This window comes from Seriola aureovittata, chromosome 22 (genome assembly GCF_021018895.1).
Source record: "Seriola aureovittata isolate HTS-2021-v1 ecotype China chromosome 22, ASM2101889v1, whole genome shotgun sequence".
NCBI lineage: Eukaryota > Metazoa > Chordata > Actinopteri > Carangiformes > Carangidae > Seriola > Seriola aureovittata.
Genome location: NC_079385.1, coordinates 14696381 through 14723872, shown reverse-complemented (window position 1 = coordinate 14723872; position 27492 = coordinate 14696381). Strand labels below are relative to the sequence as shown.

At 39.8% G+C, this 27492-nt stretch overlaps 4 protein-coding genes across 6 annotated transcripts; 2 read left to right on the top strand and 2 right to left on the bottom strand.

Annotated features, from left to right (window-relative positions):
• The first annotated feature begins 166 nt into the window (after positions 1–166).
• Positions 167–12540, top strand: scyl2 (SCY1 like pseudokinase 2). 2 transcript variants are annotated; one of them, XM_056367519.1, is made up of 19 exons: positions 167–285; positions 2270–2466; positions 2650–2807; positions 3259–3403; positions 4563–4712; positions 4857–5078; positions 5374–5490; positions 5635–5760; positions 6097–6273; positions 6602–6613; positions 6824–6946; positions 7373–7486; positions 7711–7843; positions 7945–8063; positions 8651–8751; positions 8969–9038; positions 9203–9283; positions 9387–9509; positions 9604–12540. In XM_056367519.1, the coding sequence occupies exons 2-19, from the start codon at positions 2290–2292 to the stop codon at positions 10234–10236; spliced, it is 2781 nt and encodes a 926-aa protein (XP_056223494.1). In that variant the 5' UTR covers positions 167–285; positions 2270–2289; the 3' UTR covers positions 10237–12540. The 2 variants fall into 2 exon arrangements, with proteins under 2 accessions (XP_056223494.1, XP_056223495.1); XM_056367520.1 differs by lacking the exon at positions 6602–6613.
• On the bottom strand, positions 12539–17072 carry si:ch211-244b2.3 (uncharacterized protein LOC557230 homolog). The gene is made up of 13 exons (XM_056367523.1): positions 17001–17072; positions 16877–16896; positions 16738–16774; positions 15908–16037; positions 15581–15725; positions 15348–15468; positions 15182–15260; positions 14765–14876; positions 14353–14458; positions 14130–14211; positions 13545–13608; positions 13251–13365; positions 12539–13154 (listed from the first exon to the last, which is right to left on the bottom strand). Coding segments are annotated over exons 1-13 (1074 nt in total). The 5' UTR covers positions 17002–17072; the 3' UTR covers positions 12539–13092.
• A 262-nt stretch (positions 17073–17334) lies between these two features.
• si:ch211-244b2.4 (uncharacterized protein LOC541512 homolog) lies at positions 17335–23471 on the bottom strand. The gene is made up of 10 exons (XM_056367521.1): positions 23000–23471; positions 21103–21203; positions 20769–20967; positions 20353–20497; positions 19937–20069; positions 19632–19752; positions 19383–19461; positions 18979–19081; positions 18758–18878; positions 17335–18218 (listed from the first exon to the last, which is right to left on the bottom strand). The coding sequence occupies exons 1-10, from the start codon at positions 23013–23015 to the stop codon at positions 18157–18159; spliced, it is 1080 nt and encodes a 359-aa protein (XP_056223496.1). The 5' UTR covers positions 23016–23471; the 3' UTR covers positions 17335–18156.
• A 621-nt stretch (positions 23472–24092) lies between these two features.
• On the top strand, positions 24093–27460 carry si:dkeyp-38g8.5 (uncharacterized protein LOC568385 homolog). 2 transcript variants are annotated; one of them, XM_056367088.1, is made up of 4 exons: positions 24093–24262; positions 24819–24912; positions 25286–25373; positions 25482–27460. In XM_056367088.1, the coding sequence occupies exons 1-4, from the start codon at positions 24190–24192 to the stop codon at positions 26199–26201; spliced, it is 975 nt and encodes a 324-aa protein (XP_056223063.1). In that variant the 5' UTR covers positions 24093–24189; the 3' UTR covers positions 26202–27460. The 2 variants fall into 2 exon arrangements, with proteins under 2 accessions (XP_056223063.1, XP_056223064.1); XM_056367089.1 differs by lacking the exon at positions 24819–24912 and having other exon boundaries at positions 24125–24262.
• Positions 27461–27492: the final 32 nt, after the last annotated feature.

Genomic DNA, 27492 nt, shown 5'->3' with positions numbered 1-27492 from the left:
TAATTGTAATTTTATAATGAAGAAATTTGATGTGCAGTTTATTTTTGAATACTGTAGAGTGGTTGCAAGTGTGTAAAAAAAAAAAACACTCAGATGACGTTGATGCACCTGACGGCATTAAAAAACCCGGAAGTTGGGTTGTTCGTTCACTAGCGTACTAAGCTAACTCATTTCGTATGCTACTGGAAGACATGGGGGCTGTGTTTCACAGCCATTACTGACAGTGCGTCTGCTGAGAGTCCACATATCACAAGAAATAAAACAGAGAGCCCTTTTCATATCAAGGTAAGTAGCTGGATGGTGTCGGAGTGAAAGTTTTGGATTGAAACAAACGGTCTTTGACTATAATAACAGCGGTGACAGTAACGTCACTGTCTAGTTGCGCGTTGTTGGCTAGTTAGCTTGGGTATGTGACTACCGTGATCTGTCTGTGGAAAAAAGCCATTCATGGATTACAACGATGATGTCAGTGTTCTGACCTACAAAGGTAGATAATAGGTTAAAAGAAGGTTTGGAAAGATAGTTGTTAACGGCTAACGACAGTGTCACGGTGCTGTGCTAGTTTTGATGTGTGCGTACAGGCTAAACCATACGGTTAACTGAGCTAACATCAAGGTATTTCCCAACCAGACATGATGAGAGTCATGCGAAGCGACAAATATAACATTAAAATACTTCAATCCAGAGCAAAGATATGCTTTAATATTCTGACGTGAATATTGCGTCAAAATAAAGTTATAAAACTGGTATTAATAAACTGTTTGGTATCTCGCGGCTAACATGCTAATGACTGTGCTAGGCTAGGTGGGCTCTGTGGTGCAGGTGGTTTGGTGAGGTGAATGTCCAAAACACTGCACTCACAGTTTACCTCTTTTCATCTGGCCACTAGCTGGCAACTGGTGTCGATAGATGTCAGTTCGTGTAAAGTAAATTGACTGCCATCGAAAGATAACATTAAAGCAATGTCGGTACTTCTTCGTAAAAACCCTTCAAACTTGTTGCCGACAAAAGCTTTTTTGGCTCACCCTAGGGGAAATATTTAACACAATATTGTTTAATAATTAAGACTCATGGCCGTAGAGCTGCATCTGGTATATACTGATCCCTCTGGCTTTGTTGCTGTAGCCCTTGTGTCCATCACGAAATGAATAATGAGCAATGACACAGTTATGCTACAGTGTTGACTGCTGGTTCCCCCATAGCTGAGTAAATCAGGCCAGAAATAACTGCTATGTCTATGAGCGCAGTTGCACATCTTCTAATGAGGCTACATTGTTTTGGGTGAGGCACAAGTAGATCTGGCTGTTCCAGAAAATGTACAAAATTAGGGAGACAAGGGGACTGAGAAAGCCTGCCACACTGATATAAACATCAACAAAGCTGACAGCATCAGATCCAGCCATGCTAATTGATAGACTCAGTAGTTTTATGTACCCTTTATTTGGCTGGTCACATATTGTTACAGCAGTTGGCACTGGCTGAGCTTACACAAGCTTAAGGGAGGTACTGTATAGTACTGCATTGTAACATTATATATACAGTACAAGCAGGGGTTCTTATTAACTGAATTGGTCAGTGTGGGTGTTGACAAGAACCTACAAATTTGGATATGTATTCAATGTGCTTTGATCCATTTTGTACTGACGGCTAACTTTTTATGCAGGTATCTGTACAGCATTAATTATGCAAACTGTACAGTGTGCATCTTGTTGTATATAATAATGATATATATCTATATTGGTATATATTATAAAGCTTACTCAGCTGTGTTTCAGTGCAGTGAAATAAACATCAAAGTACCAGAAGCCCACTCAAGACAGATAAAAAAGGATGAAGAAGCAGTTCATTATTATTTGGCCATATTACTGTCGGCCATGTTCTTTTGTCTGACTTCCTGTTGCCTAACATGCTTTCAAGTCACTGAAGTATTTTGAAAGAGAGCCTAACTAGTGTGCTTGAGTTTGCTCTGAGTCGTGTTATATTTCTGGGAACAGCTTGGGCTATTATGGTGCTTACTCTCCTCAGCCAGCACAGACCAGACGCTGGTGCCACTTTGATGTGCAAATTTTCAAGCAGGTGCATTAGAGTGCATGTCTAATGGATTGTTGAAGGCTTTTGCTTAGCTAGAAAGGGTTAGGCTACAGCTGTCTCTTTCAGTGATAGCAAAAACTTATTGTCTTACTGGTCTAGGTCTATAACTCTTAGTTAAAACCTGTATATAAATGCTTACCTGTCCTGGACAGTCTCTCATCTGCCACTGTCACCTTAGCTGCCAGGTCAGGCCTGAACATGGAATCCATGCTGAACAAGCTAAAAAGCACTGTCACTAAGGTGACAGCAGATGTCACCAGCGCTGTCATGGGCAACCCGGTGACACGGGAGTTTGAGGTTGGACGACATATTGCCAGCGGGGGTCCTGGCATGTGCTGGAGGATCTACAATGGCACCAAGAAGTCCACCAAACAGGTGTGTGTAAATATCCACTCCCTGATCAGACCAACTCCAATTCAGGTTCAGACTTAGATGGATAAATAACTGATGGTGCTTCTGCTGTTGATGAAGTCAGCTGAGGACTTTCCACACTAGAACTAACTGTCGCACTTGATATAGCTAATTTCAGCACCTTGTTGTTTGTCTTTAATCCTCCAGGAAGTGGCGGTGTTTGTGTTTGATAAGAAGATGATTGACAAGTATCAGAAATTTGAGAAGGACCAAATCATTGATTCACTGAAAAGAGGAGTGCAACAGCTGACCAGACTGCGTCACCCCCGTCTCCTGACTGTGCAGCATCCTCTGGAAGAGTCACGGTGATTAACACACATATACAAACACACACTCACAAATACACACAAACACTTATATCAAGGGCAAATTGAATGAGTCATACCTCTGAGAGGGGGCTTGACATTCAAGAGAAAAAAATTGATAACAAATCTGTTTGTCTGCCTCTGTGTGTGCATATGTGAGCAGAAGCTTGTCATGATCAAAAGAGTCTATAGATTATTCCATGAATAATGTACGGCCCCTGGCAAAATAAGGTTGAGGCTTTCTTGTGCTTCCCTTTTTTTATACTACTGTTTTTTTGTTGTTGTTGTTGTTGTTTTTTTTTGCTTCCACCCAGGGCAGTTCTCACTTCACAGTACTTTTCTGTCTCTGTTTTTGCCTATCGTCATGTTGATAATCGGCTCTTTCTGTTCAAGAATAACTTAACATTTAAAAAGCAGTTATTTGATGTTATTTCTTGTGTGTGGCCCTCAGAGACTGTCTGGCGTTCTGTACAGAGCCGGTGTTTGCAAGTCTGTCCAATGTGCTGGGCCAGTGGGACAACCTGCCCAGCCCCGTGCCCAACGACATCAAGGAGTACAAACTCTATGATGTCGAGACCAAGTATGGCTTGCTACAGGTGAGAGTGCAGACAGGTTAGGTTGCAACTAAGTATTTTTTATTATTGATAAGTGACCACTTATTTTCTTGATTAATTCTTTGCTCTGTGAAAATGTCATATCTATGAATGTTTATAAAAATGCACATCACAATTTACCATATCACAGGTTGACATTTTAATTGCCTTGTGTTTCCCCGCCAACAGTCCAAAACCCAAAAAGAATCAGAACCTGTTGATTTTTAGGATTAGAAAAAGTTACAGAAATATGTTATCAAGCCGATTAGTTTTCGGGTTAGTCGACTAATCAATCATCAACTGTTTAAACTCAAGCTTGATGTGTCAGGAACTTTAAGATTCCTTTTACCAAAGGGCCTCTTTTGAAACCCAGTGGTCACACAACATACAATGCAGACACAGTAAAACACATAGGAAACTATAATAAAGAAAAACACTTGTATTTAGTGTATACATTATATAAAATTTTTTCACCCTTGTAAACCATCTTCTGTACACATTATCTATGACACAGTAATCACATTCATTGTCCAACACTAAGATAAATATTTCCAACATGCATTCATTTGCTGTTGCTTCACAAAGTTAGTTTTACGTGCCCAATTCCACACCTCACCTTTCAGTGTCATGCTGTGGTTTGACATGCTGCAGTGTCAGTTAACTTTTTTGCCAGCCTGTATTTTACCCATCTCCCTCCTTTTTGTCCCTTTAACCCACATTGGTCGTAATTTCTGTTTAACTTACTTTTTCCATTGCTTGTATAAGTTATTTAAAGGAGGACATTTATAGCTGAGAGGCCTAGAAAATACCTGTAATGTTTATCATGGATTAGATAGGGTTATGGTTACACTATTTATTTTGTAATCCTATAATTATTACAGAATCATGGTCACCTTTTCATACGTCAGTTGAGACATGCCAGATCCAAACAAATTCCTGGCTGTAATGTGTTGACCCATTCACACTGATGGCAAATACAGGTTTATCCTGGGTGTTTGCCCTCGTTTGAAATGTGTATTGGTTTACTTTTGCTGCAGTGTTTGTCTATAATCCTGATCAAGCGAGTGAAGTGCCAAACTGTTTGCGCCTAAATACAAACAATGTGCTTGTATCTATCATACTTTAAATTTTTCCTGACATTTTCATTTTTCTATCTCTTCAGATCTCGGAGGGTTTGTCCTTTCTCCACAGTGGGGTGAAAATGGTCCATGGCAATCTGTGTCCAGAGAACATCATTCTCAACAAGAGTGGAGCATGGAAGATCATGGGCTTTGACTTCAGCATCTCCTCTACAAACCCCTCAGACGCAGAGGTATCTGCAGGAGTTTTGTTCCCTCAGTTCAGTCTGTCAGGCAGGGCTTCGACCCAAGCTTACTGCCTGCAAGAGGCTCTACCAAACTGATGTCTAGCAGTGCTGTCACATCTTTATGTTCTCATATCCTCTCATCCCCTTCAGCCCAAGTACACATGTAAAGAGTGGGAACCCAACCTCCCTCCACTCTGCCTCCCCAACCCTGAATACCTGGCACCTGAGTATATCCTGTCTGTCAGCTGTGACTCTGCCTCTGACATGTACTCGCTGGGTGTGGTCATGCATGCAATCTTCAACGAGGGCAAGCCTGTTTTCCAAGTCAACAAGCATGACATTTTTAAGAGCTTCAGCAGGCAGCTGGACCAGGTGAGTGGAGGTGTGCGAAATGTGGAAGCCTGAAAAATGACAGTGCAGGCAGATGTCTTGTCCAGAGTTGATTTGATTTTTGAAACAATTCTGATGACTATGATTTGACACAGGCTCAGATCTGCCTCCCCAAGTAATGTGTAATTGATATTTTTTTCATAAATCAAGTCATTTGGCACATCACAGCTTCAGTAGAAATAAAAATTGTGTGCCATACCTCAAGAGTGTCAACCACTGATTTTTATTTTCTCTTCCTCTTATGTTCTACTCCATCATTTGTGTTTTTCAATTGTAGCTGAGCAGCATGAGTCCAGCACTGCTGAACAAGATCCCTGACGACGTGCGGGAGCATGTCAAAATGCTGCTCAGTGTCACGCCCAATGTCCGGCCTGATGCTGACCAGATGACCAAGGTTTGCACTGTTATTACATGCATGCAGATGCATTGAAATGATCTTGTTCACTGATATTGTTTTTGTGCATGTGTTGGAAATATTTTCTGGCTTTCGTTTGATGACGCATTTCTTTTTTTTTCCCCCATGTTTTGTGGAATTCAGATTCCATTTTTTGATGACGTGGGTGCTGTTACTCTTCAGTACTTTGACTCCCTCTTCCAAAGGGACAACCTACAGAAGTCTCAGTTCTACAAAGGCCTCCCCAAAGTCCTGCCCAAACTACCCAAGGTAAATGCCTGTAGATTTTGTAAAGGAAATGCAGTGTGCCCTGCAAATTTAGTCCTGAATGCACATGTACTGACAAACAAAGCTCTTGGTGTTCCCATATCAATTAGAACACAATTACAAAAATGTTCATTTTTGTATAAACTTTAACACTAACTCTTACACACAGACTAACTATTGCGACACAATAGTTCTAGTACTGCTTCACGGAAAGATTTCTGTTATTTTTGTTTATGTTTCGTTTTGCTTTTTCTCTGTTCTTTGTTGAACATGCAGTATTACAGTTTGAAGTCATCTTTAGCTGCTACTTCAACTCATTCTTATTTTGCGTTCTCACAGAGAGTGGTCGTGTATCGAATCTTGCCGGCGTTGACCTCTGAGTTTGTCAACCCGGACATGGTTCCTTTCGTGCTGCCCAACGTGCTGCTGATCGCCGAGGAGTGCACCAAGGAGGAATATGTTCGTCTCATCTTGCCTGACCTCTCACCTGTTTTCAAGCAGCAAGAGCCTATTCAGGTAGACAACCATGAAACACTTGGCATGTGCAGTAGGCTACCAACTGGTTGTTCTAGTGGCTGTACTATTATAATTAAAAGCATTTTTTGCTAAGCTAGCAATGCACTCAACGAGATATGTTCTCAGCTCATGTGTCTTTTAAATAATCCTCTGAAAAAAGTAGTTTTCTCTTCGCATGATGTTTTTTCTCCCCTGGCAGTTGTGTGATTGAGAGTTTGAAAGTGAGATTAACCAGTTAAATACAACTGAAGAGCATGCTGTTTGGGCTCAGTCTGTTACTTTATCAACACTTGTCTTTCTCTGTATCTTTCTTTCCATGCCTCCTCAGGCTAGTAATATGGTGAGTGGTCTTGCTGTGAATATGCTCCACTTACATTGGCTAGTGTATGCGTTGTGTTGTTGGTGTTGTACTACTAAAAGCTCTACTAAAGCCACTGCAATCACAGTCTGTGCTCATTTTCACTTACCACCGTACTCATGCGTAGACGATAGGATAGTACTCTCTTGCTTTTGACTCTTGTTTTTCTAACTGGGTCCCTGTGCTGTCCAGATCCTGCTGATCTTCCTGCAAAAGATGGACCTGCTGCTGACCAAAACACCGCCGGAGGACATTAAGAACAGCGTGTTGCCTATGGTCTACAGAGCTCTGGAAGCCCCTTCTGTACAGATCCAGGTACAGCTGCTCAATATTAACTCAATACGGTCAGTTGTAAATCCTTTACCAGGGAGGTGACCACCAGATCAACTGCAGATGGTGCCAAACTTTTCCAGTGGAAGTTGCCTTCATCATCATCATCATCACCATCATCAAATAAGTCATGACTGAAGGAGCTATTGCATACTTGATTTTTGACAAAGCCAGATGCTGGATCAAAAATATTTTTAGGCTTGTCTTAGACACCACCAGTTTGAAGCATAAGTAAATATTTTTAGCATTCCACTTGGAAACCTTAGAACATTTTTTTTTTTTTTTTTTTTGTCACCTGCTGATACTCTTCGTCTCTTTTTAGTGTTATCTTGAGAGAACAGTAAGAATGGATGCTGTATTTGGCATCATAAAAATGTCATATTTCATAACATCTTATCTGCGGCCGAGCAGGAGCTGTGCCTGAACATCATCCCGACATTTGCCAACCTGATTGACTACCCGTCCATGAAGAACTCCCTCATTCCTCGGATCAAATCAGCCTGCCTACAGACCTCCTCACTAGCTGTGAGTCTTTATCAGTTATTCTCTGCTCTCAGCTTGTACCCGCAAGCTATCTGCTTCCACTAAAGTTAGATTTTTCTTTAGTTATGTCTTTACTTTTGCCCTCCCCCTCTCTAAAATTATATTCTTACTTCCACCACTGTCTACAACCAACTGTCTTACCTCATTTAAACAGTATATGTATTTTGACTTTGTCTATATATTTATTTTCCTTTGTCACTGTATAGGTACGAGTGAACTCTCTGGTGTGTCTGGGGAAGATTTTGGAGTATCTAGACAAGTGGTATGTCATTGATGAGATCCTGCCCTTCCTGCAACAGATCCCCTCTAGAGAACCAGCAGTTCTCATGGGCATTCTAGGTAAAGGAACTGGACTCTCTCTACTCCACCTCTTAAACAGTTGAGCTGCCTCTTGATTTGCTTAGTGATCGGTTATTTAACTTCCTTTATCCTCACTTTAGGAATCTATAAATGCACCTTCAGCCACAAGAAGCTGGGCATTCCCAAAGAGCACCTTGCCACCAAGAGCCTGCCCCACCTTGTCTCTCTTAGTATAGACAACAACCTCAACCTGAATCAGGTACTCCGCGGCCAACACACCTTTTTTAAAATTACATCTCCCAGCAAATCGGTGAAAAACACATCTTATTTTCTTCATCTTTTTATACCGCATTGTGTTTTCGGGTTGTCCCTTCGTTCCATTCTCATCAACGTGATATCTCAGTACGCCTGGAGGGAATCTCTTCAGATTTGGGACAAACATTCACTTGGACTCAAAGTGAGCTGATCAGATTTTGGTGGTCAAGGTCACAGTGACCTATCAAAACACGTTGTTGCCAAAACGCACAAATTCATACACTAATTATGATGCAACTCAACATAAATGTCTAATAAAATAGAATGATTAAGTGATGATGTTTTATATCCAAATGGTCAAAGGACATCATAATATGAAATCATAATGTTCTGGAAAAACTCTTCGGGTCATTATTCAGCACTGACTCAAAAAGGGGAGATTGTGACCATATGTCCTGCAACTTGGCTGGAGGCATGAAAACTGTGAGGCGGTAATTGTAGTTTTTTGTGGTTAATGCATTTTGTATCATCTGCTTAATCGTATTTAAATTTCCTCTTATTTGCTATAATCTGATACATTCTGTGTTTCAGTTTAACTCGTTCATGGTGGTTATACGGGACATGCTGAGTCGCATGGAGAACGAACACAAGACCAAGCTGGAGCAGCTGCATGTCATGCAGGAGCAGCAGAGGTATCTGTGTTAATTGAATTCACCCTGTACAGTAGACTCTCACTTTGATTATTAATCAAGTAGACATAAATATTAATGTAAATTTTTAATACAAATTAGATAAGACGTCTGGGTTAATTGGATCTCCAATAGATAGCAATAATCAGTCGCTACTGGTCACATGAATATGATAATGGTATGACTAACCAGGTTTGCTTTTCATTGTTTCTTCTAACAGGAGTATAAACATTACAAACCCAGGGAACCAATCAGAGGAGACCAAAAGCCCGCCAAGCTCTGGCAACCAGGTGAGAGGTTTATTCTATGTCATCCGAGTAACAGATCAAAGATCATGGGCATACTTACTGTGAGAGAAATATCTTCTTTTGCTTTAAAAGATCCTGAAAAGGCTGAAAATGTTTAGCCATGTGTGCTGCAGTGCTTCCATTTTCCATCTTGTTTTTTCTTTCAGATTGACGATATCTTTGGCAGCACAGGGGTTAATGGGAAAGAGAATGGATCTGCAGCAGCAGCAACCTCACAGCCTAATAGAGTATGGGAATAATTTCACACCTCCTTTACACAAAATTTCACCTTTGCTTATTTAGCATGTAGTCCAGTCTGTTCACTGTCTCTCTTGCTTTGAACTGCCCTAGATGTCTCTGACTCTAGAGGAGAAACAGCGATTGGCTAAGGAGCAGGAGCAAGCAGCCAAACTGAGAAGCCAGCAGCCGTTAGCACCACAGACTATCAAACCAGCCACCACCACCAACTCACAGGTAAAAACTGCATACTTCAGTGCACACAGGCACACAGTCATCCTCAAACACTAATGGCTTGTGAAGCTAAATCTCACCCTGTTTAATGTTGCAGACTAAGGATCTGACCAGCAGCCTTCTCAACAATATGACATCGCTAAACAGCCTGTCCTTGGCCAACACAGCACGACCAGCCCCAGTGCAGGGCACCACCATCTCTGCCTTCCCCTCCTCCAGCCCCATGGTTGGCCCCATGGGTGCCCCAGTCTCTAATGGCTTCAACCCACCCATGGGCTTCCACGCAGGAGGCATGGGGATGGGCATACGGCCCACAGGTCCTGGCCTCTATGGTGGCATGGCCACCACCACCAGCACCCCAAACTTTGGAGCACTCACACAGAATCAAGCACCCATTGGGCAGACAAATAAATCCCCCGACTTATCGGCCTTGGACAATCTTTTTACACCCAACAAGCCCAAAGTCACCCTCAACCAAATGGGTCCCACAGCCGCACCTGGACCCAACACCCCTTGGCTCAATCAGTTCGGTTCAGCCCAGAACGCTCAGACTCAGATGCAGGGTGCAACAGTAGGTATGGGAGGGGTACCAAGTGGGTTTGGGATGCAAGCAAACCCTTTTTTCAGCCCCCAAAACTTTTCTCAACCTGCCGCTGCCCCTAGCATGAACCAAAGTGGAATCAAACATAGTGCATCTGTCAACAATGATCTGAAAGACTTATTTGGCTAATTGTAAATGAAAAGATGCCAGGTTAAGTATATTCTTTTAATAACTTTGGACAGAAGAGCCTTCAATTCTCACAGAACAAGACACTGATTGAATGTGAAGATTTAAAAATCGTTTCAAGGATGTTGCAGTCTGTGTTTTTAATCTAACCTGGTTTAAATTGTGAATCTTGCTCAACATCAGCCGGCAAGTCAGCCTGCACCTGAATTCCATTTCTACTTGACCAGAAGGACAAAAAGCTTTGGGAACTACTTCTTCTATGCTGTGTTCTTTAAATGCTGGGGGTTTCCTACTGTTTTGTACTTGACATTCTTGGGAGTCCCAAAGTCATGGGTTGAGGTGAATCCCAACTCGGTTTATTCAGGAAGGTTTTGTGTTCATATCATGAATGACTGAGTGGATTGAGTGTATTTCACTTCCTGAACAAGTTGCATCAGAATCACCCTTCAGAATTGGCAGAACAAAGGATGGAACAAAAAAAATGGCTTCCATGCCACGCATCTGCTCAGTTTCAGGCTTCTGTACCTTTATCCTTCCTCTCGACTATTTTAGGATTTGCTGCATGTCTAAAGTGATCAGAGGGTTGGCTTAAAAACAAATACTGCATACACCAAAATGTCTTGAGCCCCCTGGGAGATAGCTTGAAGTTAGCACCGACAAGCCTGCAGTCACTGATCTGCATCCAGGAGGCTCCTCCGTGGAGACAGTCTGAAAGGGGGTGTGGAAAACCGACAGCCCAGCAGTTGCGGTTTTAGTGGGGCAAACAGAGTAACCCCTCTGCAGTCCGTCTCCATGGTAACTGTTCCTCTGCAGCACTTCCATTTTGAGAACAGAAATTGGACTTATGATCCAGTCTGGTCTTCATTGTTTCCCCCTTTGGACTCATTCTGTTAGTGTTTTCTTTTTTTTCTCCCATCACTTCATTTGACGTTTAAGCAAACATGTTGAAAACAGAAGGGTTAGTTTTGTCTGGTCAAAGTTGCTGACAACCATTTCACCTCCTTTTAGTAACAAAAAATGATCAGTTTCTATAAATGCAGTATGAATGACTTGTGTCTGATAGTGGCTTAGGATGTGTGTAGTAGCTATTACAGCAGTGTCCTTTTTAACAAGACGCTAATGCTGAAGGGGTGAAAAAGGACCACATGCACTGCTTAGGCTATTGTGCCTTACATGGGTACATGTGTAAAGCCACAGACAGCTTTCATCTGTAACTCAAGTATTAATATTTTCCCTCTTAATCAGCTGTCTGAAGTATGCTTTTCAAATTACTTGCTTTATTGCATGTTACTGAACTTGACCACTTTTTTTCCCCCTAATGATTCCTAAATATTCCAGTGACCAATGATGTTTTATTTCACACATCCAGCTCCAGGATTGGCTCTGGTGAGGTTTGTGAAGGAGCTCTGAGTCCTACAGTGTACCATTTCTGTTGATCAATTTGTACAGTGAAGAAGATATCACTATATATTTTGATTTCAGCACTTTCCAGCTGTCAGAGGATCTGTGCTGGTGACATGTTATGAAGTGTAAATATATAGTTATTTAAAAAGCTATTGCTCTGTGAGGGCGTTGGCATTTCTATGTTCTTGTGATAATGGTTAAGAGGCCTTAGATGAGTCGTGTGCAATAATCCTTATTGGTTGTTGAGGGTGCATATCGATTGGTTTAAGCAGCTTTCGGTGTGTCCATACCTTCATTTCCACTGACTTACAATAACTAATAATAGGACTGTCAGATCTTCTAATCTGCTAAACATCGACGTGTACTCATTCTAAATCTTACATTTTTGAAGGAAATGACACCATTTTAGGGTTTTTAGATGCACCTTGGTCACACTGTTTCTGCTGACAATGATTGTTGTTAACATGCTGAAGTGTAACGTCTTTTACTGAACTAACTTTTGTTTCTGTGTAACAATGCCACCCATACAAGGTGAGCTTTCTCTCCGGCCGCATGGCAGTGTTAACGCGCTTGTGAATTTGGCTCTTCAGGTTCTGTTCACTTCCTCATTTATGTCACACGACTAGATGACTGTGATTGGATCTTTTTTTTAGTCTGTAGATCGACATATACTGTGTGGCAAGTTTTGATTTGGTCACAAAATGGGATGTGATCTTTGGAGCGTGTGTCACATATCCTGGCAGAACCCCAAAGCAGAAAACTAAATCTTATTCTTCTACAAGATTGTTTGTATACTACTGCTGTCATATATGTGTAGTGTGGCCCGTGTTTTATGTGTTAAGGTGCTGGTTTCTGAGGTGGTTCAATGAAAATCTGTACATATAAAGGAAAGTACACAATCTACTCTCGGAGCATGGTCATTATTTGTGCAACGATATACAAACACTACTTACAGAAAAGAAAAACAAGCCAAAGTGTGCTGATTACATGGCAGTATTAAGGGAACATTTTGATATTAACATGCACAATTTAATAGGCAGTATATCACATGAGACATCAAAGTTAACTTCCCTTTGGTTTTAGGTTTAAAGTGGTATCTTGTTGAAAGGTAAACATTGAAAACAGTTAAAGTGCACTGATCACTGACTGAATCTTTGGTTTGAGGTTAAAAATGAACGAAAAAATTAAGGGAAGAAATGCATTCACAACAATTTAGATCAGATGCTTTTGGAAAAGGACAAAGTGCATTATACTCACGGACACTGCTGAATTAAGATTTAAGTCTTCCCTGACACCTTTTAGTAAATATCCTGTTTAAATAACTGGTGTGTAAGATTGTCCAGACAGCAGACAGAGGAGGCAGCTTGTGAAAAACATTACTGAATGTTTCCAGTATGTGACCTGAGGCAAGCAATTGGTAAAATCAACATTAATTTATCCCGACCTCCGATTCTGTCACTGGTTAAGTCGTCGCACTGACCTGGCGGTGCATGTGGACAGGTTTCTCTGCATCATGGCTGCAAAAGACATGAAATATCAGTCTGAACCTCAGATCTACAGAACAATCCTTTACTGTAATATTGTGACTTATTGTGTCCCTGTTTTCAGCTCACCTGAGAAGTCCAGCTCATAGCTGAAGTTCTTGGCGGTGAATCTCATTATGCCTGATGGGTCCTGTTGGTACTGGAGCTCGATGTCCTGACTGGAAATGCTGCAGTGACGATATCCCTGCACGACACAGAGAGCAACACCGAGGAAATGCACGTAAGAAACGTACCGTTAAAGTCTGGCTAGCTCACAAAATCAAGAACATAATAGCTGCTTACATGGCTGTCGACTCATATTCTTGTTAGTCTTTATCTTATTGACTGTTATTTACACATCAACAAAAGAAATTAGTGTCTTACTTTGGAGTAATCTTTCCATATTCCACCGATATCTTGGAACTGCCATCGCGGCATCGTGCTGGAACTGAAGAGCAGAAGAATGAAAGCTGAAAACACTTACAGTGGCATACGCATATTTTACAAGTACACTCTTCACACACTGCTGTTCAGTGAACTGAGCTGGCCAGGCTATGCAGATTTGGTGTAGAGCTGATAAAGATAATATATTGTATACTTTTATGTAGTAATCTGTTTCACATCAAGGTTTTTATTGAGGGGTTTGGCTTTTGCTTTTTAAGAACCCAATATATACCTTATTAACAAACTAAATTCATAATTAAGGGATTTGTGAGATGTTTGAAATTTAATTTGTAAAGCAGAGGGAAAGTCATGTACCCCTTAAATCATACTTAATTTGTTCATTAAGAGCTTTCTTAAGTAAGGTGCTTTTAAGGGCTTTGGTTTATGCCCATTCAAATAAATGGACAAATAAGGGATATTTTGCTACTGGTTAAGGTGTCTGGCATGTTTTCAGGAGTAAACTGAGGATTGCTGTGTTTTGTATATTCAAGTGTTCTGGTTTCATGGTGAAATGTTTCTCCTGACCTGCTGTTCTGTTGGTTGCCGTAGTTTAAAGTCCTCCTCACTGTTCTCGTAGTCCCGATTCGGTTATTGACTTGACACATTCCTATATATATATAAAAAAAAGAAAAAAAGTCTTGAGAATGTGTCCGTTTTGGTTCAGCAGAAGAGCAGCTTAGTAGTTGTCTGTGTGTGCGTGTGCGTGTGTGTGTGTCTGTGTGTGCGTGTGTGTGTGTGCGTGCGTTACTTGGAAAATCCAGCGTGTACGAGTATCTCTTGATCTTAAAGTGTAGCTGGCCCTGTGGGTTCAGCTGGTATTGTGTCTCAATGGCAGTGCTGTCAAACGAACATATCTACACACAAATACAAACAGGCACAAATAAATCCACTGTAGAGAGGAATACACATAAAATACACATCCCTGAGAATGAGATTGTGTGAGCCGGCTGAAAGCAGCTTCACCTCAACACACTTCATTCTGAATTCATTACAAAGAATTAATCATCTTAGAGGTATTTTCAATTTGACCACTAGATGCCACTGCTGACTCTGACATTATTTACCAAGAGACAAAAAGGAAGAATGAAAGTTGAATATCTTTATGAGACAAAGTTAAGTTTCTGCTTCGACTACTTGAAACAGTTGGATGCCCTACTTACATGTGCTTGGTATTCTGTCCATTCCCCCTCATCTCCCATGAATTCCCACTTGTAGCTTCCATCAGCGGGCTGGGAGGAGGAAGCTGAGGGTAAGACTAAAGTCGAGTACAGGCTGCAGAGAAATGAAGACACCATCACGCATGTTCAAACCGACATAGAGGGGCTTTTAAGGGGCTTTTAAGGGGCTTTTAAGGGGCTTATCTGCAGTGAGGCTCCATGAGGATTCGTATATTGCTCAGAGGTTTTTTTACTTTCCTAACTACCGTCTATTCATCTAGCCTCTATATACTGACTTAAAATTCTGTTTGCTGAGGGTGTTTATCAGTGGACAGCTCAGTAGATTAAGGCTGATCTATTTGGGGTACAGAAGATGCAAACAGTCGATGCAGGGAAGAAACATTTTTAGAATCCTCTTACCTCCCGGTGCTGGAAGTGAATTTTGGTCGCCTGCGTACATTCCTGCACAAACCTGTGATGCAGTTTGTTTGGGTCATGGCTGCAGAGTCAAACACCATCAGTTAGATTTAGCTCGGTAAAGACACATTCATTGAAATTAACTAGCTCACACAAGCAAATCGCATACTGGAGAAGTCGAGTCTGTAGCTTGTAGAGCCCACTGTGAAGGTGAAGGCTCCCTGAGGGTTGAGAGTGAACTGATGCTCAACGTCTCTACTGCTGATTGATGACGACAACATGGTGGAGCCCTGAGGAAGAGGAGAAAGGGGAGGAAGACTAATCAAGAATGCACATGGAGAATTTGTCAAAAAGCTAGACCATCAAATGAACCTGAGGCTTCATGCCAAAGATGCTCCTCACCTGAGATCCATATTCACGCCACAGCTGGTCGTCTCTGAAGTACCAACCCACGTCCTGTGTTTGGCCCTGAGGTACGAAGCTCAGTCTATGAACGTTTAGACCTGTGTTGTGAGTCTGCAACTTATCAAAGTCAATGAACACCGGCCTGTGAAGACACATGATTCAGTTTCAGACGTTTTTTAGCGGCGTCAGTGATGTAATAACTGACATTAGCCAAACCTTATCTGCAGCTTTACGATCCAATATTTCCACATTATACCTAAGTGCTTCCTGAATACAATACCTGAACTTTAAAGTGATTTTTAAAGTTAAAATCACATCACTGACCCATGGCTAGTGTTGATGGTGATTCCTTTAGCTCCAGGTTGGCAGTAGTGCGTCTCGATCACATGGTCATTATCAATTTTGAGCCACTGATGTCCATCTGACAGCTGCCACTCATAATGTTTCCCACTGACTGTAAAATAGAGGAACAAAAGTTCTTGTTATAGATGTGTGTTCTCTAAAAAAAAAAAAAAAACCCCTGACAAACACAGGTGTCCAGCTGTAATCCAGCCTGAGCCCGGTTAATGTTTGACACTGACTGTTTATGTCTTTATCGTTTACTGGTGCAGGTGTGGCGATAATTACTGCTGAATGTACTTGTATCATAGAAACATTCAAATGGCAACCTAAATATTTTTCCGTACATTACATACAAGAATTTTCTCTAGGCAACGAATGAAGAAGGGAAGTATGTAGAATGAGAGCGCACCATAACCTGGGCTGCAGTGGTAAAGGATGGGTGAACCAACCTTACTTCAGCTACTCACTCAACTCAAACACTATATATATATATATATATATATATATATATATATATATATATATATATAAATAAAAATGACTATAATTAATTTGTTTAAACTTCTCAAATAACTGAAGAGTTTTACTTAGATGGAAAATATGTGTTTTGTTTTTCTCAGATATTTCAGTCTTTTGTGGTTTTTAGAGAAATGTAATTACTCACTGAACTAAACTGACTATATTCGTTGCTTTCAATTCATTGTTAGTCGCTGAAGTGAAGAGAGAATCAGCTAAAAGGCTCAATCGCAGGCCTACAAGTTAAAACAGTAAAAGTAAAACAGCAGGAACTTCACTTGTCTTGTGATACAGACCTGGAGTCTCATGGAAACCCCCATCATCTTCATTTTCCTGTAAGACACAGATAGAAAGAGTGTAGAAGGCACGAAGACACCCTTGAAAACTTTAAGGCAGATAAAAATCAATCAGACTGATCCAGTAATCTAGACTCACCATGCTCTGAGGAAAATACACTGTAATAACAAAAAGGCAAATTAAACAAACAGCGATAATAATGTCTTTACTTGCGGTTTAGATGAAAACTTTATATCGTTTCATTAAAGTCTCATTTACTTACTCGTTCTCGGACATCGATGTTAAAGGTTTCCTTTCACAATAAGCGACGTCTTTCACTTTCGTTTTCGTGCTCAGGCCCACAAGAGTGACGTCTGTGATCACAGTGATTTACTGTCATTACAGCTACTTTCTTTGTTTTGGTAGATGCTAATTACAACATTAATCACAGTTTGATATTTGTGCATTTGCATTTGGGCATGTGAGTTTTCGTTTGCATTTGTACCAGTCAGACAGTACAGCTTTACTCTACATACGGGGCACAGTAGATGAGTAACTGGGTGCAGGGAAACTGAAATTCACCTGTGTCTTACAGACTCAAAAAAAAACCCAGGATGTTTTTTGTTAAAATTTGCAATTGTGTTTTTTATTGTCCATTACATGATATTCAAAGCAGAATACATATGAAGCAAAAAAATAAATCTTCCAATACTTAGAGAAAAATAATATGAGCTGAAAGACTGTAGATCCACAATCACAGGGATTTGATTGAATAATGCAGCCACCTGAGTTACAGCTTCAGAGGTAAAAAACCTTGAAGGTCATGTGCAAAATGGCCTTCAATTTGCACTATATTTGGCTTACGGTCAGTCACAGCACAAAAGGCAGTGGGTAGATATGTAAAAAACATGTCTGATCATTTATGAAGTGTGTGTGTTTGTACCATAGTTTATTTTCTTCCTCAGATTTAGCACCCTGAAATCATCTCTGTGCTATGGCAGTGTGTAGGGAGTAATGTCGTTAAATGAGATGTATCAAAGTGGAGATCATGAAAAATTCAGTTTTTAAGACAAGCACTTTAAAACAATCATTTCTAAAAAGGCAAATAGTAAATAATGTACTGTGCACATTATCTGAGAGCAAGTTTGTCAGGCAGGGTGTGTGTTAGTAAACTTCAAAGTGTTTTGACACCATCTACTGTGGCAACCAAGTTACAAATAAAATAAAACACAGCAGCCTTCAAGATAATAAAAACGTATCCTCTTCTAATTTAAACACAATATTCAAAATGTCATAAGGCCAATATAGATCCAAATCCAATGAAAGCCAACAATAAAAAGTATGCACCCAAATAAATGAATCCCAGATTAATGGCATTAATACAGTATTGCACAAAGGTTTGTGGATCGTCCTGTGGAGGTCAAAATCCTCTATGATGCTCACACCAGCACACGTCTGACCTTGCGGATGTGCTTGGTCTTGAGGTTGGTTTGGGTCATTGCTGTATAAAAAAACAACAGTAATAAAAAACAGAATGAGTGTATGACATCTGACTTTCTTCTTGTGGACTGTATTTTCTGCTTATAATAATAGGTTTAACAGCTAGAGGGTTTAATTCGTACACTTTCAGGTAACACACTTCACCCAGAAGCAGCTCATTAATTAACACGTTAAATTGATTTTTAAATTAATGAACTTTGAACAAAAATGGAGTAAAAATGACAAGTTGACGTTTTACTGGGGGTTATGTGTGGGACTATAGTCTTTATGCTAACCTAAGCTAACCAGCTGCTTGTTGCAGCTTCATTGATCTTTGCTCACAAACTCTCACCAAGAATGCAAAGTGTAGCCTGGTGTATCTTTAAGTCAGTGCATGTGTGTCTACAAGCTAGCATGTAATTCAACATACAGTAGATGAGGAATAAAATTCCTAATGATAAATTATTAATATTAGTATTTACTTGAGCACAAATTGAACAATAACCTTAAAATAAAATGTCACTATTTTCTCTTCTTACAGTATTTAAAACATAACCTAACCTCTGAAGTCTAGACTGTAGGAGTCTCCCTTCACTTGGAACACCATGCTGTTTTGGGGGTTTTGCTGGTACTTCGTCTCAATGTCATCACTGGTTACTGAGCATTCAGTCTTAGTGCCGCTCTGTTGAAACAAGATCATTCGTGGTTGAGCTTAGCATTATTATGTAATCACACATGAAGTCTTGGAGATGATCATAACCTCAACTCCGCAGATAACTTACCCTGCTTTTGAAGTTGTGCCACGATCCACTCTTTCCTTCAAACTGCCACTGTGGTTTGGTGCCCACAGAAACATTCTTGAGAGCTGAGACTACTTGAGAAACTCTGTAACAACATCATTTTTGAAAATATAATTATTTGCTATCTTACTTAGAGTTAGATGAGAAGATTGATACCACTCTGATGACTGTACGACAAATATAAGGGTAACCAGGTGCTGGCTGTAGCTTCATGTTGTAGCTTCAGTGGTATCAATTTTTTCATCTAACTGTCAGCAAGAAAGCAAATTAACAGATTTTCCAAAAAGTCATACTGTTCCTAAAATTGTCTTCATAATTTTCAAATATTTATTATTAACTAGAATGAGATTTGATCAGTTTGGTCAACAAATAAAATCCAAACTCACCCTGCCCCTGTTTGCAGTTTTCGGTACAGTGGTCGACGAGTCACTTTCCTCTTCTTCTTTTTACTCACCTGTCGCATTTCTAATAAAAGACAAAACAGAACAATGAGGTTAGCAGCTGAGAAGGAACCAACAAGCAGCTGAGAAGGAACCAACAATATCATATATATATATATATATATATATATATATATAAAAATAAAAATTGGAAAACAGTCATAAAAATGAACGTGCTGCGAGTGTATCCTTCACCTCTGAATTTAATTTCAATGGTATCAGAACCGATGTTGAAAGTGAAAGAGCTCGATGGGTTACTCTGAAACTCCCGCTCTATGTCAGAGCTCTTCACGGGGCTGGGATTGCCCTTCGAATCCTGTCCAGAGCAAAAAAAAAAAAAAAATATATATATATATATATATATATATATATATCTTACAAACTGACAAAGACAAATAAAATCGCAATATATTCAGGATTTTGGTTCAAAGCTGTTGCCAGTCACTCTTTAAATTTTGGTGTATTTGTGGACACACAAACAAAGCTGAGAAGCCATTTACCTTGTCTCCATACTTATTCCACTTATTACGCAAAGTGCAATACCAGGTCCACTCGGTTTTGCCATCGTCCAAACGTCTCACTCTCAGGCTCTTTCCATACACTCTCATCCTTTTAAAATCTATGCTCACTGCCCTACAGAGAGACAGATAAAAAGTGTAGAGTGGCTCTGCTCAAGAAGGATAAGACTGGTTTAATTAAAGATTTTGTTTTATCGACAACTTCTATTAAAAGACCAAAACCAATCATGCTTTTTCTGAGGTTCTCAATACTTTCCTAACCCCTGTCACGTGTTTGTTTTCCTGGGCTTTGGGATATGTGAAGCATTGTGTGACCTGGTTTTGAAAAGTACCGCATAAATAAAGCTTCACTTACCCACTGACTGGACAATAATCAAGCAGACATTTTAAGCTCTTACCCGCATGGTGTGTTGTAGAGTTTAATGCTTTTGGTATGGGGCAGGCAGTACTGAGCCTCGATTATGTGATCATTGTCAACATCCATCCAGCCAGTTCCATCATTCAGCTGCCATTGGTGGAATCGGCCATCAGTAAGGACCGGATCTGGTGAAAAGAAAGAAGACACAATATTGTCAGGAACATTTGACAGGAAAAGACGGAGAAACCTCAGAGCAACAGGGTGTGGTCCCTGAGGGGAGAGATCCCTCCTTCAGGATCAACAGAAAGACGTACAATATGTGCCATGTATACAGAGTAGACCGATTGAACAGTATTAGCATTACAATATGGAGAAACAGAATTCACAATGTAAAGTAGCTAAGATATAATATGAAAGAGTTTCAGGGAAACACCTTTCTCTTTCCCTCTTCCTCACCTCTAGATGTTGATTTATCCGAAGCCCTGCTGCCTGCATGAGACCCATCCCTTCCACCACTGGGGTGATTCAGTTTACAATTCGACCCATATTTGCAGTTTCCGTTCAGGGCATACTTGCAGACGTGCCTGTAACGGCACCTGTTTCCATCCCGACAGCGGCCACTGTTGTAATACTTGCAGGGCTCCTTCACAATAGACTTCAAAATGAAAATATACAAAGGTTTTCATCACTAGAGGTAAATATACTTATGTGCTGTGTGTCCACTCGTCACTTCTCATTGTGTTTATGAAATAGATGCTGTTTCCAACATCGTCTCTGTCAATAAACAAACCTGACAATCGTCCTCTACATCTGAATCCTCGTCACTGTTTGACCTATCGCTGATCTGATCGTCAGAGTCACTGGCCACAGAAAAGGTGTCATTTTCAGAGTCTAGGAAAAAAAATAGCACAACATTGGGAGAGAATGAGACACACAATCATATGTTTACATGTTTAGTGGACGCTTTTATTCACAATATCCAGTGTTTGATATACAAATGAAACAATGTGGCGTTCAGCCTAGACATGTGTATACTTCACACACTGTTCATCTACCACCTAATACAGTCCTGCACACAACATTGATAGACACTGTATGGCCAAACGTGTATTAATGCTATCGCATACGATGATATTTTAGACAGCAGTGTGCCTCCAACTTTGTGGCAACAGTTTGTGGAAGGCCCTATGCTGTTTCAACATGACAATGCCCCCCATACACCAAGCAAGGTCTGTAAAGAAATGGTTTTTCCAGTTTGCTTTGGAAAAACTCGACTTGCCAGTTCAGGGCCCTGACCTCAACTCTGATCGCCAGGAATTTTATGCCAATAAATAAAGGTTTTTCTAGATCATGGCACCCTTATGATAACACCTAGAGAGTAGTACTGTCCACATGTACTGTAAACAGCCAGTCGGTGGAAATTATAAAGTGGTGAAATATAATGAAGGTACTGATGATTATTGATGTGCTTAAGACATAAAAAGCACTCGGAAATTGGTAATATCAATGATTAGCCTACATTATAGTTGGTCCTGGTGCACCAATGTATAGGAGTAGCCTATCTGGAGTTTTAACCACTTACTGTTGGGTAGTTAAGTTTCCAACCAAGGGGTCAGGCCCCTATAAAGGTCACAATATAAATCCAATGCATGTTGAGATGATTCATGGGGCAGGAAAACATAAGTTTCTCTAATCTATGCATTTATGGGATGGTTTACTTCTTTGGCTCTCTAACAGTTATTTAACTGAAACCATCTGAGAAGGGGATTTCTCTTGTCAAGAACTCAGACATCTGAATAGTGACAAGGGTTCCCAAAATAGACACAGATTTTTGTAAGGGGTCACACAAGCCAAAGAGGTTAGGAGCTGCTCATTATAAAACAACATTTCCCTCTAACATGTAGTGGAGAAGTATCATAAAATGGAAATACTCAAAAACAATTGTACTTGAGAAAATGTAGATGTTACTTTGCTCCACTGGTGAAAAGAGGGCAATATATATATTTTGTAATAACCCTGTTTTTTTAATTATTAGAATCTGTAGTTATTCATTTCTTGTATTTATTATATAAATCCACAACAATTCCCCAAGTGTATTGACTTTAAATCCCCCCCCCCCCCCCCTCACAGCGTTGCGCCGGAATACTCTGCTTCATGCTGCCTCGGCTGGCTAATTAAATTGCATACTTTGTGAAACCATGACATACAAGTTGGAAAATAGTTGTTAAAAGTTATATTAATAATCATAATGAGAAATTAAAAGTAAAGCATGATTTTTATAATACAAGTTTAGGCTATAGTTGAACGTAAGCCCTGTAGGGGCTTCATGAAAAACGAAACTGAAATTGTAAAGTCATTCTACATAAACAATGATCAACACTTCTGATAAATCTGTGTATCTGACTGAGAGATCAGACTCGCGTCATTCCTATCATAGGCTATTAAAAAAAGGCATTTATTAATTATCCTGATGGCTTTGTTTTCATTTGATCTACTTTGACTCTAAATGTCTCATACAATAAATACACACAGTGGCCACAAGAAGCTCGCAAAAAAGTTGCGTGTGGTTTAAAGGAAAAGGGCAGCGAAACACACACATGAAGCCAATAAACCCGCAAATCAACAATAAACACACAGTCAACGCTGCAGAGACAAACACAAAGCCATGATGTGTAAAGGCTACTTACCGGGACCTGTCGCCATTCTGTACACTGCAATATAAAAGGTCTACTTTCGTTTTCATTCTCAATACTTCAGACCAACCACTCCCATACAATGTGAATTTTTTCCCAGAGAGGCTGGTTCTGCTGAAGGGCCCCCCAAATTAAGTATTACTGTCCACATGTACTGTAAACAGTCAATAGGAGGAAACTATAAAGTGGTGAAATATAATGAAGCTACTGATGATTATAGATGTATATGATATAATGTATCATATACATATGATATAAAAAAACACTTGTTCTATCGAAAAATTTGGTAATATCAATGATTAGCCTACATTATAGTTGGTCCTGGTGCACCAATGTATAGGAGTTTTAACTACCTACTGTTGGGTAGTTAAGTTTCCAACCAAGGGGTCAGGCCCCTCTAAAAAAGATCACAATATTAATCTAATGCATGTTGAGATGATTCATGGGGCAGGAAAACATAAGTTTCTCTAATCTATGCGTTTATGTGATGGTTTACTTCTTTCGATCTCTAAGTTATTTAACTGAAACCATCTGAGAAGTTTAGAGGGGGGATCTCTCTTGTCAAGAACTCAGACCTCTGAATAGTGACAAGGGTTCCCAAAATAGACACAGATTTTTGTAAGGGGTCACACAAGCCAAAGAGGTTAGGAGCTGCTCATTATAAAACAACATTTTCCTCTAACATGTAGTGGAGAAGTATCATAAAATGGAAATACTCAAATACAAGTACCTAAAAATTGTACTTGAGAAAATGTAAATGTTACTTTCCTCCACTGTTGAAAAGAGGGCAATATATATATTTTGTAATTACCCTGTTTTTTTAATAACTAGAATCTGTAGTTATTCATTTCTTGTATTTATTATATACTACTACTACTTACACTTTGATAATTTGATACATTTGATATATACAAATGTAATGTCTATACATCTTTTTTTTTTTTTAAATGTTTGTTAATCAATATAAAAATGAAAAAGGTTTATTTGTAGTGTGCTAAAACCTCCACAGCGCTGGATGGCGATAGTGAGCCGTTTCTGCCACTGGTGCCTCCCTGTTTACAGGCGGCGATAGAGCGCTCAGCTATAATACAAGAGAAGAAGAACGTAGGGTCCCTCTGAAGGAGGAACGACCTACGAAGGGCACTTCACAAAAAGCCTAAACAAAGAACGGAGAATAGGCGAAAATGGAATTCCAGGATCACGCTTACACCAGCACCACTTATGATAAAGACAGCCCCATGGAGTTCACATATAAAAGTAAGTAATGACGACAGGAAATGACAGGAAGATACGTTTGACACATTAGAGTTAGCTTAGCACCTAGCAAGTGGGCTCCACCGTGAAAAGTTACTCAGTAAGCACGCCTTCATTCATTTCATTCAACATTGAGAAGTGAATGTAATTAACTTACAGTTTTCAGTCGGCCTCCGATGTCAGTGACGTTTATATCTAATGTGCACTAGTCATCCAAATAAACACAGACCAAAACCAAGTTTATAAACTAGTTGATTGATTGTGACGTGACACCTGTTGCAAAGTTAATTTAATGGTTCTCACCTGAATTAAAAAGGGGAAGAGTACATTGTTTTTAATAAGAAAAAATGAAAAAGCCCATTGAATACACTTCTAATAAGATAAAAAAAAAAAATCAAGCAAATAAATCACAGTTTGCACACTGTAGTAAACAATATGATATGTAATTTTCTCAAAGGGCTTATGTTTTATTGAATTGTGGACAGGCATTTTTTTAAAACTACACTTTTAAGCAGCTCCAGTGAAGTTCTACATGTTTTTTTCCTTTCTTCTCTCTCAGTGAGTTCAAAAGAAGTTGAAGACTTTGTGAGACTGAGGGTTTCAAATAATTACCTCTTCTCTGGAAGAAGAAATACTTCCATGTGGGCATGGAGGTAAACCGTCAAGTCAATTTTCTCTGAGACTCTAGTTTGTGATGCAGGAATACACAGTTACTATAAGAGGATATTTTACTTTCAGATGAGTCTTTGCTCAAGAGGTTCTATACCAAGGGAATATAATTTTTTTCCCTCCCATACCTACCATAATTTTGCCACATTTTGCTCATCATGTTCCAGTGTTGAAACTGTGGGTTGTTTATATTAATTTAACAACCTCTTGATAGTATAGCTCTATTTCTGTGCTCTGTTTTTAATTTATCTTTTTGCTATTTTTTTCTGCTGATATCAGAGGAAGCTCTTTTAACCTTGAAAACTTGGCGCAATATTAAAATACATTTGTAAAGCACTAAAATCATTATATTTTCAGGTCCATCCTCAAACATATGGGATTGCAACACAAGATGACCCATAGTCAAGCATCCAAAAAATGGGAAAACATGAAGAAGCGGTACAAGGTATTCATAGTTTTGATTTATGTCAGAATTTTTTCATTCATGAATCCTTCATAAAGCATTCTGACAGGTTTTGTTCTTGTCTTGATGACTTGATCTCTGTCTCCTCAGGAGCTAAAAAACCCTCCAGATGGGGTGAAAGTGTTCCCTGAAACGTGGACTCATTTCACCCTGATGGACGATGCTATAGAGGGTCGGCTGGAAGGCAGTGCCCCCATCCTCAAGGCTTTACCCAGCGACAAAGACAATTGTGATTTCTTATCCATCTCCAAACCCAAGAAAAGGAAGGTATCCATGGTGATATCCTCCCCTACAGCTTCGGTAGCAGGTGGGCCAGAGATCGAGGTTTCATTAAATGGAGACGAGGATAGGGAGGAGGAGATGGGTGAGGGATGCCAGGACATAGATCGCATCATGCTGGAGGTGGACAACGAGAGGAATGTGATGGAGAGAGAAAGACAGGTGATGGAAAAGGAGAAACAGATGATGGAAAGGGAGCGGCAGGTACTGCAGAGGGAGAGGGCAGCACTGGATCGGGAGGTCGCCGCCCTGGACCGAGACCGAGCCTCGCTGGAGAGAGAGAGGGCGATGATAGAGCGAGAGAAGGCGGTGATGGAGAGGGAGAAGGCGATGGTGGAGAAGGACAGAGATGCTGTGTGCAGGGACCGACTGGCTCTGGAGCGAGAGAAGGCCAGACTGGAGAGACTATATGCATCAAAAGAAAGGACTGAGGACGTTACAGAAGACAGCAGCAACATGAAAGACACCGATGTCATGGACAGGAAGGAACGGTTCCTTCATTTGTTTGAAAAACTTATAGAAAACTTATAGAATCTTTGGAACTGCACTTCCTTATGATGTACCATTGGTATATATTTAATTTAAAAACAATTATTTTTGTTAAGCAATAAAATCCTCTCTTACATGGATTTTTTCTGCACAAAACTGCCTCTGAAGAAAAACATTTTTGTGTTCACCTCAGCTGCATCTGCACACAGTTTACTGCAGTTCAAAATCCACAATATACTTACACCTATAAGTTGTCAATGAAAACGTTGAGCCACTTCTGGTTCGGAGAGGTCGTCAAAACAACTTTATTCACTTGTGGTTATTCCATACAGAGCACACAATAGCAAGCTATTAGCATTATTCTTAACCCCATCCACAATCAAAATCAACAACCCCCCTCCCAAATCAAACAATAGTCTTTAGTTGATCGACTCTAGACATTAGAGTCTTCGGTATAGGCTATTGTGCACGGTTAAAACATCACTTTTTGAAATGTAATATACCAAATATTGCAGTTCATGTAAAAAATCTTTTTTCAGAATATATATTTTTATATTACAGTACAGACTTTACAACAAATGATTGTGTTTAAATGCGTCTTTTATTGCATTAGATACTCAATTTACCTTTCGTTAAGCTCCAGCTTCAATAAGTTTATGCTAGTATACATTTCCAAAAGTGTTAGATTCATCATTAATAATAATATTATTTTTTATTTTTACAAAACAAACATCTTTAAAAAATATTACTGATTGTTTTTTTTTTTGCCAGTCTTGAACAGACACTGAACAGAAACATACATGTTGTTTGAGGGTTTTTAATAAACTGATTTCTCCAAATGCCACCTATTGTTTACACTTAATCAAGTTGCAGAACAGTCTGGCTTTTGACAAAGTTCTGCTGCGTATGTGTGTGTATTTGTATGTGTGTGTACATGCATTTTCTTGTTGGTGAGGGAATATGACGATCGAGACGGTTTCAGTGTGTGTGTGTATGTGTGTGTGAGTGTGTGTGTGTGTGTGGTTGTGTTATACTTGGCATGGAAGTCTGAACAACAGGAAGGAAAAAGGTGCAGTAGAGCAGTGTATATGTGCTTGATCAACATAATCCAACTCATAATTTACGTGCTTGTGGAGGTTTATGAAACATACAATTCCAAACAAAGTTTAATTGATCTATAGTATTTGTCAGCAGCATGATTGACAGTTGTATGCCGTTGTAATTGATTGACTGTTTGAAGAGTGAAAAAATAGTATATGTGTCTGCGTGTGTGGTCTTGTGTGTCAATATGTACAAAGATGTGTGCATGTGGTTGTATTTGTGGGAGTCAGTG

Excerpts from the sequence above, each read along its gene's own strand:
- scyl2 (XM_056367519.1), top strand. The coding sequence starts at position 2,290 with ATGGAATCCATGCTGAACAAGCTAAAAAGCACTGTCACTAAGGTGACA. Across the intron at positions 8,064-8,650 it reads ACAACCTCAACCTGAATCAG|TTTAACTCGTTCATGGTGGT; the intron begins GTACTCCGCGGC and ends TCTGTGTTTCAG. Across the intron at positions 9,284-9,386 it reads CAACCTCACAGCCTAATAGA|ATGTCTCTGACTCTAGAGGA; the intron begins GTATGGGAATAA and ends GAACTGCCCTAG.
- si:ch211-244b2.3 (XM_056367523.1), bottom strand. Across the intron at positions 14,877-15,181 it reads TTCACTTCCAGCACCGGGAG|CCTGTACTCGACTTTAGTCT; the intron begins GTAAGAGGATTC and ends ATTTCTCTGCAG. Across the intron at positions 13,155-13,250 it reads CTATGAGCTGGACTTCTCAG|CCATGATGCAGAGAAACCTG; the intron begins GTGAGCTGAAAA and ends TGTCTTTTGCAG.
- si:ch211-244b2.4 (XM_056367521.1), bottom strand. Across the intron at positions 20,968-21,102 it reads ATGTAGAGGACGATTGTCAG|TCTATTGTGAAGGAGCCCTG; the intron begins GTTTGTTTATTG and ends TTCATTTTGAAG. Across the intron at positions 18,879-18,978 it reads GGCACAACTTCAAAAGCAGG|AGCGGCACTAAGACTGAATG; the intron begins GTAAGTTATCTG and ends TTGTTTCAACAG.
- si:dkeyp-38g8.5 (XM_056367088.1), top strand. The coding sequence starts at position 24,190 with ATGGAATTCCAGGATCACGCTTACACCAGCACCACTTATGATAAAGAC. Across the intron at positions 24,263-24,818 it reads CATGGAGTTCACATATAAAA|TGAGTTCAAAAGAAGTTGAA; the intron begins GTAAGTAATGAC and ends CTTCTCTCTCAG. Across the intron at positions 25,374-25,481 it reads ACATGAAGAAGCGGTACAAG|GAGCTAAAAAACCCTCCAGA; the intron begins GTATTCATAGTT and ends CTGTCTCCTCAG.